This window comes from Amblyomma americanum, chromosome 3, assembly GCF_052857255.1.
Source record: "Amblyomma americanum isolate KBUSLIRL-KWMA chromosome 3, ASM5285725v1, whole genome shotgun sequence".
In the NCBI taxonomy this organism is placed as follows: Eukaryota; Metazoa; Arthropoda; class Arachnida; order Ixodida; family Ixodidae; genus Amblyomma; species Amblyomma americanum.
The window spans coordinates 224909427-224921342 of NC_135499.1; the positions used below are offsets into that span (position 1 = coordinate 224909427).

The 11916-nt window shown below is 47.6% G+C and overlaps 1 protein-coding gene across 1 annotated transcript; it reads right to left on the reverse strand.

Moving 5' to 3' along the window:
• Positions 1–699: 699 nt before the first annotated feature.
• On the reverse strand, positions 700–4091 carry LOC144126220 (uncharacterized). The gene has a single exon (XM_077660264.1). It carries the CDS (start codon positions 3680–3682, stop codon positions 2693–2695), a length of 990 nt encoding a protein of 329 aa, XP_077516390.1. The 5' UTR covers positions 3683–4091; the 3' UTR covers positions 700–2692.
• Positions 4092–11916: the final 7825 nt, after the last annotated feature.

Sequence of the window (11916 nt, forward strand, 5' to 3'; positions counted from 1 at the left end):
CAGTTTTAGCTGTACGCCCGCAAAAGCTTTACGCACGCAACGGGCGCACCTTACGCGCACTGCCTCCCATCTTGGCAGAGTTTTATCTGAGTGTGGCTAATGTAGCGTTCAAGAAGCGTAACGTACTGTGGCGCCATCTAGTGGCAGGAAGTCAAAGCTACTGAAATGTGTGCCGAAGAAACTTTTTTTCTCTTTTAATAATAGCAGTAGTAGGTGCTTTCGAATGTTTTTGTCCTTTTAAAGCGTAAATCAATTGAATCAAATGAAAATGTAAATTACGATGCAAAGTTTGAGAAGTACTTCGCCTAGTGTCGTTGCTACGACTGTACACCGTACACTGTTAGGCTTAACATCAAGACTGCACTGATTTATCGAAGGTGAGAGCTACTGACTCGATCCGATGCGAGGGCGACGTTTGCCGTTTTTAGGAGCACGAGAACGCTCCAAAATTAAGCCGCGTCCGTTCTGACTTGTCCATAAGGTGGACACTTCCAGAACACGGGACCACGTACTAACTCCTTCTCTTGCATAGATTCGTAGATCGCGGGGAGTACTGATACCACTACTGGAGCGGTGGTGCGGCGATTAAGCGGTGTGCCATTACACCAGCAGGTTGCTTCAAACGTAGCCACCAGTGGGGCTTGTGAGACCCAAGTTGCTCTTCCTGAGCTCCCATAAGGCATTATTGCACATATAGTTATTTGGAAGGCTGTCTTTCTCTCGACCAATGAGCTGATGTGCAGTACCAAGGTGGGTAGGTGGCATTGCATCGAATTTATTTGAATTAATTTCATTGCCATCTGTCATCGTGGGCAGGTTGCCACCATCTGGCTGGTGATTCCTAGCTTGTGGAGAGAATGAACAAGTGCTTCCGGTGACCCACCTTGGCAGGCGGGGGCCACCTGCTTTTTAACGCGACAGTGCTAAAGCAACCGATGTGCAGAAAATTCGGCGTCGTCGTCGGCGTTGTGAGGGCAAAATGCCCGGAGAAGCAACCTAGGTGGGCCACCTAGGTCACGTGACTTAGTAGCGTCATCGCAACCTGCCCGCCTGATTTTGAGCAAACTGATCACCGTGGCAGGTTACAGTTAAATTAATGATTGGTAGTGAGAGATTGCTCGGGAAGGGCAACCTGGGGCACACAAGCCCAACTGTGGTAGCACCTGCCATCGCAGGGCAGTGGCGCATCGCTTCACCGCTGAACCACCGTGCCAGGAGCGGTATGAAGACTCCCAGTGATCTATGAATGTAAAGTCGATAATGAGAATGAGTGAATGAACGCGTTAAATACACTACACAAAGGACTATTTACATTTATACAAACCTACGTATATACGTGGGCATTTTAAAAAATTGGTTTTCGAGGCAAGGAAATGACGGAGTAACTGTCTCACTTATCCGAACCGCTGCGCCGCAAGGGCAGGGATAAAGGAGGTAGTGAAAGAAGAAAGGAAGAAAGAGGTAACCCATTAACGCTGTCGCGTCATGTCATACTCTTAAGGCGGAGCTCAAGTGTCCCCTCCAATTTTTTTTGTTTCGTGGACGGACGGACGTCGGCTTTTTGCGAGAACGGGACCTCTAATGCTATTGCATTAAAAGGGGTAACCGTCACAACATCACCTGCATCCTAAAGTAACCTTTCATGTCCATTCTCAACGAAGTGATGTTATTTATGGTTTATTCACATCTCTTCATCGAACCGCTGAGACCGAGACTGGCCGTATGGCCAAATCTTGCACTGTACCTTCCAACTGTCTTGAAGTTGGTGGGACCGAATTTGTCGAAGGGCAGTAGTAGGCTCCGTGCCTGATAAACGTCTGCATAGCTGTGAAGTTAAGCGAATCGTCGTTGTACTCTTGGAACAAAACCGTGGCGATGTCTTCATGCACGCCAAAATCACACGGTATCCTGTAAACAAGGTGAGGTTTCTTCTCAAAGATATCTCGCTGTAGAGACGAAGGAACTCGGGCTGTTTCTGGGTAACGATGATTTGATAACCCATGTTCTGGCCTGGTGGCCATCCTATGGCCGCTGCATGCGCCTGTACTTGTCCATGTTCTTCACGAGGTAGGAATCGCTATACAAATACATGGCTCCGTGCTTGCAAAGTAACTCAGCGGAAATATCCGACCGCGAATGAAAGAAGCGCTTAATCGCACGTGATGACAAAGCTGTCCTGCTTTTACACTTCCTTTCTCGCCTTCGCTTAACCGCATGACAGCGAAGCTGGCAGCGCAAGTAATACGTAAGTGATTGTCCTCTGCGCTTTGACCTGCTTGCTTCATAATCCAGGGGATAAAGCTGCTGGTTATGCTCAGTTAAACTGCATGAACGTGTCAATTTTGGGATAATTAAAAATTTGTGCCACTCAACAGCGCTCTTCAGCATTAAAATGTTAAACACTCCCTGTTCGTTCAATATTAAAAGAGGAGATAGTATTCTGCACAGTGAACAGTCCTTTCTATTGGCAATAAGCACGGAAAACGAATGTTATAAAAAGTTTACAATGTTTCGAATGAATGCTGCTTCCGTTCATACTTTCATATGAGATCAAAACGATGCAAATATGGCGCACATTTCATGACACATATACGTCGCAGAAAAATTGCCAGGCTTATTCCTTATTCAGGCGCACATGAAAACGCTGTCCCAGCGACATTCGCATAAGAACACAGACGACACACTCGCAGCTTCACCTGCAACCTAGAGAGTAATCAAGCCTGTCCGCTCTCAACAGAGTGATGTTTTTCACGGCCGATTCACCAAGCTTCGTGGAGCCACTGAGAACGAGGCGTGCCATCTGGCCGAAATTTGCGCTATATCTTCCAACGGCCTCGAAGTCGATGGGACCGAACTTGTCTGAGGGGCAGTAGTGGGCTCTGTGTCTAAAAAATGCGTGCACGGCAGTGAAGTTACGCCATTCCCCGTTGCACTGTTCGAACAGCACCCTGGCGATACCTTCGTGCACGCCAAAGTCGCTGGGAACCCCGCAGACAAGGTGGGGCTTCTTCTCGAGGATATCCCTCGTTGGCAGTTGACCTGCGTTGTAGTACCAAAGATCAGGTCTGTACCGGCGGTACAACTCGTAGTAGAGACGAAGGAACTTGGACCGCTTGTGGGCAACGATGATTTGATTCCCCATGTTCTGGCCTGGTGGCCACCCTATGGCCGTCTCACAGCCCCTGTACTTGTCCATGCTCTTCACGAGGTAGGCATCGCTGTCCAAATAGATTCCTCCGTACCTCCTCAGCACCCTGATGCGAACGATGTCGGCAGCATGCTGAATCCAGCTCACCTTGACACCGAATATTGTCTGCGGCCTCTCCACGTGTTTGAGGGTAAGTCGGGGAATGTCCTTGATGTGTCTCCAGTTGGGGCTTTGGGTAATTGCGCTGCAGTCGTCGCAGTGAATCATCAGCACTTCAGGGTTCTGCTGAAGCCATGCTGCCCGTACACAGACCACCTCTACGAAGGACAGAGGAGCATTGCCCAGTTTGACGAAATGCACGATGTTGGGCACCACGGAATCATTGTTCACGTCAGTCGTCCCTTCTGGCAGGTCGGAGCAAGGAACGGTAGGATTTGGCTTCGGCAGGTAAAATAAGCACGTGCTTATAAACGCAGCAGTAATCAAGGTGCAATAGAAACATGCCGCGAATCGTCTCCAAAGTGCAATGTACATTCTTGCCTCACTAATGCAGCAGGAAATCCAGAATTGCTTGGCTATTTTTTGTTTGCGACTTTACCAGAGCAGCGACTGACGAGTTTCCTTATCAGTGCGCAGGCGACTACTGCCGTTCAAAAAAAAAAAAAAAATGCCTGATGGCGGGTACCTCTTCGTGGGTTGCATTCGGTGATGGCAGACGGTGAAGTGGCGGGACACAGCGACTCCTTTACTACGCTGACTTTGGAGATCTTCGATTTAGTCCGGGATAATTCGAGTGGCGTTTCTGTCGCACCGAGTGCTTCGCTGAAACTTCAGCGGTCTGCTTCAGAGCGGCGTTTGATTACTACGCATTTATGCGCGACGCTGCATGTCATATCTACGCATTTAGCAGACCTTTTTGCAGGTGGTACAGGCCGTGGCGGGGCGCACTGAAAAACGCTCGTTCACAGCTGGCGGAAAATCCAGTCAGGCAGTGTACACAGCAACCAGGAAGTGAAAAACACGCAGCCCGTTGCCTAGGCGGAATAGGGAGATTTCCTCTATTGCAGGAATGCATGGAATAATAAAAACGCCGCGTGCTTTGTTTGCTGTTTCCCTCCTTGCTCTTTTATCGCAATGTATGTAGCTGGCAGTTTGAGGACCTCTCTTATGGAATTTGCTTTCTCCGGTTAATAGGAAATGTGGCATCAAACCCTGACTCACATTCTAACCGTAGCCTTTTGCGTACTGCTATAGTCGGATACAACTCAGGAATGAAGCGGCTTTTCCTCGTCAACCCCCCCCCCCCCCCCCCCCCAGCCACTGCCGTCGACCGATTCTCCTAACCCTTCTAGCGTGACAATGCAGGGAGACTGAGGGAGAGGCTGATGAAAGGGAATAGTCCCCTCCCTCCATGCCTGAGGATAGTCCTCTCCCTCCATTGTCGAGTATAGTCTCTTCCATGCATTGTCACGCAAGGTACGTAATGGGAATTGGCCGAAGTCATTGACTGGAAGGCGGTCCATTGACGGGGTAAAGCCTGTTCGCTCTTGAGTTGTATCCAACTATAGTACCTATATAGGAAGCTGCTCTCTAACGCGCAGACTGCGGATACAGATGCAGAAATGATGTGCTGGGTTGCAATAACAGCTTGGCGCGATGGAGAGGAAAAAAACCCCTAAGCATCTTTCGCAGTGACCGCTGCACGTTGTCTTGAGGTTTCATTGCTTTCACCAGAGGCATGAGCTGTGCTTTTTTTTTTTCGAAAAGTGTGCCTTGAGGCATAAGTTAAAAAAGGGGAAGGAATGCGGGAGATTAAATGTTATAAGGAGTGAAGACCAGTTGCGCTGAGGTAGTCGCAGAGGTTGCTGATGAAACGATTGTTCATAGTCCACTTCCCATAGTCTCGCGGTTCCACCGCAGGCCCACCTCACTGAGGAGCCGTTTACTAATAGCAGCCGTCGCTGGGCACGTCCACAACAAGTGCCGCATATCACAAATGTACAGTGCAGCGCTACAGTGAGGGACCTGTCAGTTGCTGGCATATCTTTTGCACGCCACCGATGACGGACAGATGGTGTCAGAGCCGCCCCTGCCCGAATCCGGCGCACGGATACCTCCTCCTGCCGAGTAAGACTACGGGAGAGAGGGTGCGAACACGGAGGAATAGAGCGCGTGTTCGCTGGCGCAGAACTTCGCAATCGGAAACATGGGATAGGAACGGATCTGGGGTAAGAAGGGAAGGTGGCAGGTCGTCTGATGTGTGAAGATGGACTATGAGATGGACTATACACAGCAGTACCTTCCCTCTCTGCAGTATGTGATGCATCCGTGTACAATATGCACCCTTCAGGCAGGTACGCGGCTGATACCGACGGGGAAACAGTGGGGCGATTGTCTGTGAGCTGGCAATATGACCACGGAGGAAGTGTCTTTAAACGATGAAGTTGGAGAGACTGTTTTCGAGCTCTGCCACCCGTTGATCGATGAGTGTTCACTGAGTGTATTAAGTTGGGCGAACTCCTGTAGCACAGGTATGGGTGTTAAACGAGGCAGATATGTTATGGCGCGCATTAATAATTAATAATTGGTTTTGGGGGAAAGGAAATGGCGCAGTATCTGTCTCATATATCGTTGGACACCTGAACCGCGCCGTAAGCGAAGGATAAAGGAGGGAGTGAAAGAAGAAATGAAGAGAGAGGTGCCGTAGTGGAGGGCTCCGGAATAATTTCGACCACCTGGGGATCTTTAACGTGCACTGACATCGCACAGCACACGGGCGCCTTAGCGTTTTTCCTCCATAAAAACGCAGCCGCCGCGGTCGGGTTCGAACCCGGGAACTCCGGATCAGTAGTCGATCGCCCTAACCACTGAGCCACCGCGGCGGGGTTTATGGCGCGCATAGCCTCACGATTGATAGCTTCAAGGGAGTCCCACTGTCTGCGGGTGAGACGTTGAAATTGTGCCTGATATACTATCCGTGGCTGAAGGATAGAGTGCACAAGCTGGCGGGCCATATGAGCACGTTCGCCACCAGAGCGCATAGCTATGCGACGAATCAGACCTAGAGTAGAGTGAGCCGATTTACGGGTGGCTGTCAGCCACGGAGTGGCAGCCCCAGATGTATGGAGGAGAAGACCAAGAATACGAACAGTTTCTACCTGAGGAATCGGAGAATTATGCATCGTAAAATTTGAAGGGGGAGCTTTCCATTAGCCGGCTTTATTTCAAATGTGAATGAAACATGATTTAGTAGGAGTGAGTGTCAGACCCAGAGGTGGGAGGCAAGATGTCAATGCATCCAGCGCGTGCTGCAGGACCGACTGATAGATAGACGCATCTGGATGACAGCACACGATTACATCATCGGCATACACAAGCACGCAGATAGAAGGGATGGTCTCTAGGGCTCTAACAAGAGGAATTAAAGCCACACTAAATAATGTGGGGGCGAGAACGGAGCCCTGGGGCACTCCTCTATTGGAAACGAAGTTACCAAAGGGCTTTCCGTGGACACGCACACTAAAGGTTCGATTTGCTAAAAAGGCGTGAATGGAGAGGAGGAACCGGTGAGGGAGACCAAGAGTTTGAAGGGAGGCAAGAATGGCAGAGTGAAGGATGTTATCATATGCCTTTGTTATGTCTGTAGCGATCACGGTTCGTACAAGGTGTCTCTGCGGAGAGTGGTCAAGCACGTCAGCAGCCAAAGTAGCAAGGCCGTCCTCCGTTCCAATTTGTGGGCGGAAACCAATTTGGGAATCTGGGTAACAATCATGGGATTCCAGCCACCACGACAAGCGTGCGGCTAGAATGTTTTCATAAAGCTTGCAGATGGTAGGCGTAAGGGAAATGGGACGAAGGGCCGAGAGAGATACTGGAGGCTGACCTGACTTGAGTATTGGAACCACAATAGAATGTTTCCAGTCTCCCAGCATGACGCCAGAATGCCACACTTCGTTAAAAGTATCAAGTAGGGTTTGCAAAGCCGTCCCTCAGGTCTCAGTGTAGGCCTCCTTTGTTGTTTTTATTTGGCATTGGCAGGATGCGACTCGCCAAAAATGGCTTTTCCATTCCTGCGATAATGAAAAGATAAAATTGTGAGGGAAAATTTTTTTGAGCATGAAGTGTTCTTCAGGCGTTTAATGAACACCGGCTATTAAATATTTAGCGCTAATGGCAAAAAAAAGAAAAAAACGAGAGAGGGAGAGATATCAACCCCGAATTTTATTATGCATGCTTGCCATTTGGAGATTTTTTGCATAAGATTTCGCTCTTGGCACTATCGCACACATGACTGTTGAAACGGTTCAAAGCTCTTAATTTGTTGTAAATATAATTTTTCTCAGCCTTTGATATAGCCCGAAAATAAGGGTGCGATTCTGCGCGCCAGTGCCATATGAAAAATCAGGTTTATATTTAGTATTTAGCAATATTAGTAAACCCTGCCGCTGTAGAAACGAAAATGCAGACTTCGGTGTAACACGCAAGTCTACTATGTTGCTGGACGTACCTACGAAGTGCTATTCGTGCACGGTGCTAAAGTTTTCCCTTGACCTTTTCCGCCGGGCGTATTAACGCCCACTAGTTATCCGTTGCTCGTGAGCTGCAAAACGGCATCTCTGTTCTCGACTCTTCGTGATGCCGTCGCGTGGTGGGCAGACAAATGAACAGAGAACGAAAAAGCGCTTCTTCATTTTATCGTTTCTTGAGTGGCTAAGACGACGCATCCTAGACAACAGCAAACGTCCTCCGGACGTCCTCCAATGGTCAGAGCGTCCTCATCCCGAACAAGACATTCTGAGTTCCTTTTGAGTATACATCAGTGGCTAAACGCCCTCATGAGGATGTCCTCAGTTTGTACTCCGCTGGACGACACAAGGATGAAAATTTTTCAAGCGGTCTACAATCGTCAAATCGCTGGACAGTACTGTGGAATCGAACTAAGATCAAGCCAGCTTTATCTCTCGCACTCAGCTCTGATTAATTAAAAGTTGCAGGTTTATTAAACGATATGCGTATACAATCGTGAAGAAATGAAGGAAACCACTGTGGCCCCCAAAATTATATGCTTTGAGGAGATCTCTTAAGATATGTTTGCATTTACACCTGGTGTTATGTATCGCATGCTTCTGATGGGGTTGTACTGTTTAGATTTTTGGGCCACTCACCTTTTCCTTTGAGGTAGCAGAATTCAACTCTAGAGAGCTGTAGGTCTCTGCGGCCCTGGGCATGGTAAACCCGTGTCGTGCCTCTTCTTTTGGTTCATTCCGGTTAGCTTCTCTCACATTAACTTTGAATACGGCGCTGCCGCGAAAAAAAAAAAAAGCTCTTGATACAAATTCTGAAGTAGTATTGAAAACGTCGCCAAACATGATCCTCAGGACATCCTGAGTAGGCCCAACGGACGGACAAATGGATCCCAGTTGGACTGCTTGAGAACCAGTTAGATAAAACCTGAGGACGTCTGAACATCCCGACACGGGAATTCTGAGGTCATATTCAGGACGTCTTTGTGTTGTCTGGGTCCCTGGAGAGCGTTCTGGGTCAAAAACCTCAGTAGTGGAAAAAAATGACCGCGACTATGGTAGTTATTTCGAATCATTTCACTCGAGACGGCTTCGTCGTTCCCGGTAATCATCAACTTACCTCGTATCACTGATTTAATGTCGCGTGATCGTGCTGCAATCGTGGTTTGGTTTTGTCGGCGCGCTTTATTGACAACTGAAGTTTCAGTATGCTTCAGCGGCTGACAGTGCCTCGCTCAGCGTGGCGGTAAATGAATGCGACGGCACGACTTACGCGCCCGTGCAAATCGTACGGCTGATGGCGTCCGCGTAAATCAGTGCGAGCTCAAAACAAGTAGTCCATACGTCCCCCTCGATAAACATTTCTTTTCCTTATTTTGCTATGTTGTAAGTGGCACTGAATTGGAAAAAAAATACATGAGGACCCCTTGTTACGGGGAACACCGTGATTCAGTGCTTACGCGGCTGGGCACCTACTCACAGAAGGCGTCAAAGCGCGGTTCACGGAACAGCAGCTTACAGTAAGCGCAGCCGTGTTCACCGTTCTTCACGCCATTCGTTCACGCTGCTTTAAGGAGTCAATTCCGTAGCCGATTGCAGAAGAATGGAGCATTTCACCAAACGATCGGTTGAGGAAAGCCGAATCTGAACATTTATCTATGCCGAGTCAGTTTGGTGTCAGATTCTAAGCGGCTTGCCTGAGACAGAGCTGTGCACAGGTGCTTGTATTTTTTGTTTGCGCGTATGTATCATGCTGTTATGCGGATCCGGATGTCTCTACTCACACAGCGACTATTTCGGTCTGGCCATCGGGGTAGTTCTTCGATCCGACTGGGGCGAGGTTGTTGGCCGCTATAATCCACTCGCCTTCAACAAATCGCCGCTATTACGCACCACAGCCTATAGAAAATAGGAACACGCCACTAACGACACGAAGCTAAAGTGCCGCCGCGGACAAGGATAGATAGGACTGCCATGTAATTGTTTGTGACATGCAGGGTTTACAGACACATAACTGTTTCCGGAGTTTAGATGCTAATCTGGACGCGATTTCTTCATCCTCATGCTGTGGACTGTTCTCAGCTAGGTGTTTTTGCGGAAATTGATGGAATGAAATGTCTGATAAATTTTCGGCTCTTCTTCAGAGAGAGAGTATTCTGTTCGTAAAAAGTTCGGAACGTCGCATTCGACACACACTGATACAATTTGCATCTACCTGAACTATTAGAACGGCCACTCTTGAGAATGCATTTCTCATGCCGGCTGGAAATCCACATATAAGCAGATATCCGTGTGTGAGTTTTAAATGCCCAAATTTGCCAGTTTCCGACCTTTTGTGTGTCAGATTTTGGGGTAATTCAGAAAAGGCAAACATGGTAGAACTGGAGGACATTAGAGGAATAATAAATAAATAAATAAATAAATAAATAAATAAATAAATAAATAAATAAATAAATAAATAAATAAATAAATAAATAAATATTTTCTTTGTGCAGAAGACAGGCTGCATCTTTGCATTTACCACGTTGGACACTTCGCTTGATCATACGCGCGAGGGCAGCAGATTTGTTGCATATAAAGGTTACCAAAGTTTTGATCTGCAGGAAGCAACGAATTAGAGGGAAAGGTGTAACACTGGTCCATTACCTTTGACTGTTGAGCATGGTTGTGAGAAGAGACACAAAAGTACGAGTCCATGAAACGAGTTTTATTAAGGTTAGGAAAATCGCACGAGCGATCGGTATGCCATCCCTCGTCACCGCCTCGCGAACGTTTTTTTAAGCTAGCTTCACTACCATAGAAAATATCGGCAATAAAGAATGTGGTTCTCCTTTCCCACCTGAACTCATTCACCGCCGAAGTTCTAGAAAAAAAAGAATAAAATGCGAGATAGGTTTATTTGCAGGGAAAGGCAATCTGCCCTTAGTGATTATTCTCTGGCTTAATTGTGCGATGGAATATGCACGATATTAATGGCTTTTGTTTGAATTGGTTTGCGTTTGTCGTAAATATCTATATCAATTGACTAGATATTTTCCCGGTTCACCGCGATACATTAATACCTATCACATTCAGTCTAAACTTCGCTCCCACACGAACGTGAGAGGCTACGCGGCCAATTGTCATGTTTGGGTCGTCCGCAGGATCGTTCGTGTCCATAGCGTGAACATATGGTCAGTCATGCAAGATCTGTAGGATATGCATGTGGCCGTGACCTTTTCCACTAGGTTTCAGTTTGTTAACGAAGCTTGCTTTGGGGCTGTGAGGTTGCAGCACCTTCCATCGGCGTTTCTTAAGAAGCACGGCACACAAAAGTGGAACTTTCCAGGCTCCAACCAGGGATGTACTCCTGTCACTTGCAATGCTGTCAACCCTTATATCTAGCAGTGATGTACTACCTCACATACCTAGCAGTGATGTACTGCTTTTAGCGTGATATGGTGTTCCGCGTTTGTGAAGTTAGGATGAGATATGATAAATAAGGTACGAATGCAAACGGCAGATCGAATAAAGGAAGTGAATCGCTCAATAAAGGCGTGCATTCCCGAAGTCGCGTCAAAAATAAATAACTACCGAGAACCTTCCAACGGCCGCACACGAGACGACATGTCCAACTTACTTGGACAAAAATTTTATATCTTGGAAAACTTTAAGGTACTGGAATAGAAATATTGAATTTAATGATAAATTGTTCCGATATTTAGCAAAATCTTTCTTTTATAGTGTTTCCATCGCTCGCATCGAGCACTTAAGACTGCCATAGAAAACCAATGAGGAACGCTTCTGACGACAGCAATATCGTTAATAGCAAAAAAAAAAAAAATGCAAGCCTGCCGATGGGAGATCTCAGGATATACTGACTGTTACAGTGAAATCTTTCAATATAGGAAAAAATTACGCTCATAAACTGTTTCCCAATCAGAAATGCTTTTGACCAGAATTGTGGGGTATGCTCTATCACACACGTTTGTTTTTTTTTCCGCTGTCCAAACGAAAAGAGCAGGCGTGTGTCATTTGCTGGGCTCATTAGCAACGCAAAGGGCAAAGTGTCTTCCCGATGCCGCAGAGTGGCGCGCAGTTCGCCCGGCGCACGTGCGTCCGGGACAAAGCCTCGGCTCACGGTCAGCCCAACTGCGTGGTTGACAGCTGATGATGTTCTCTCCCCCGCGGCAGTCGCAGTGGGCCAACAATGCAGGCCGTTAGAAAGCTGCGCGTGCTCGGCTGTACGTCGAGCAGCTGTTTGTG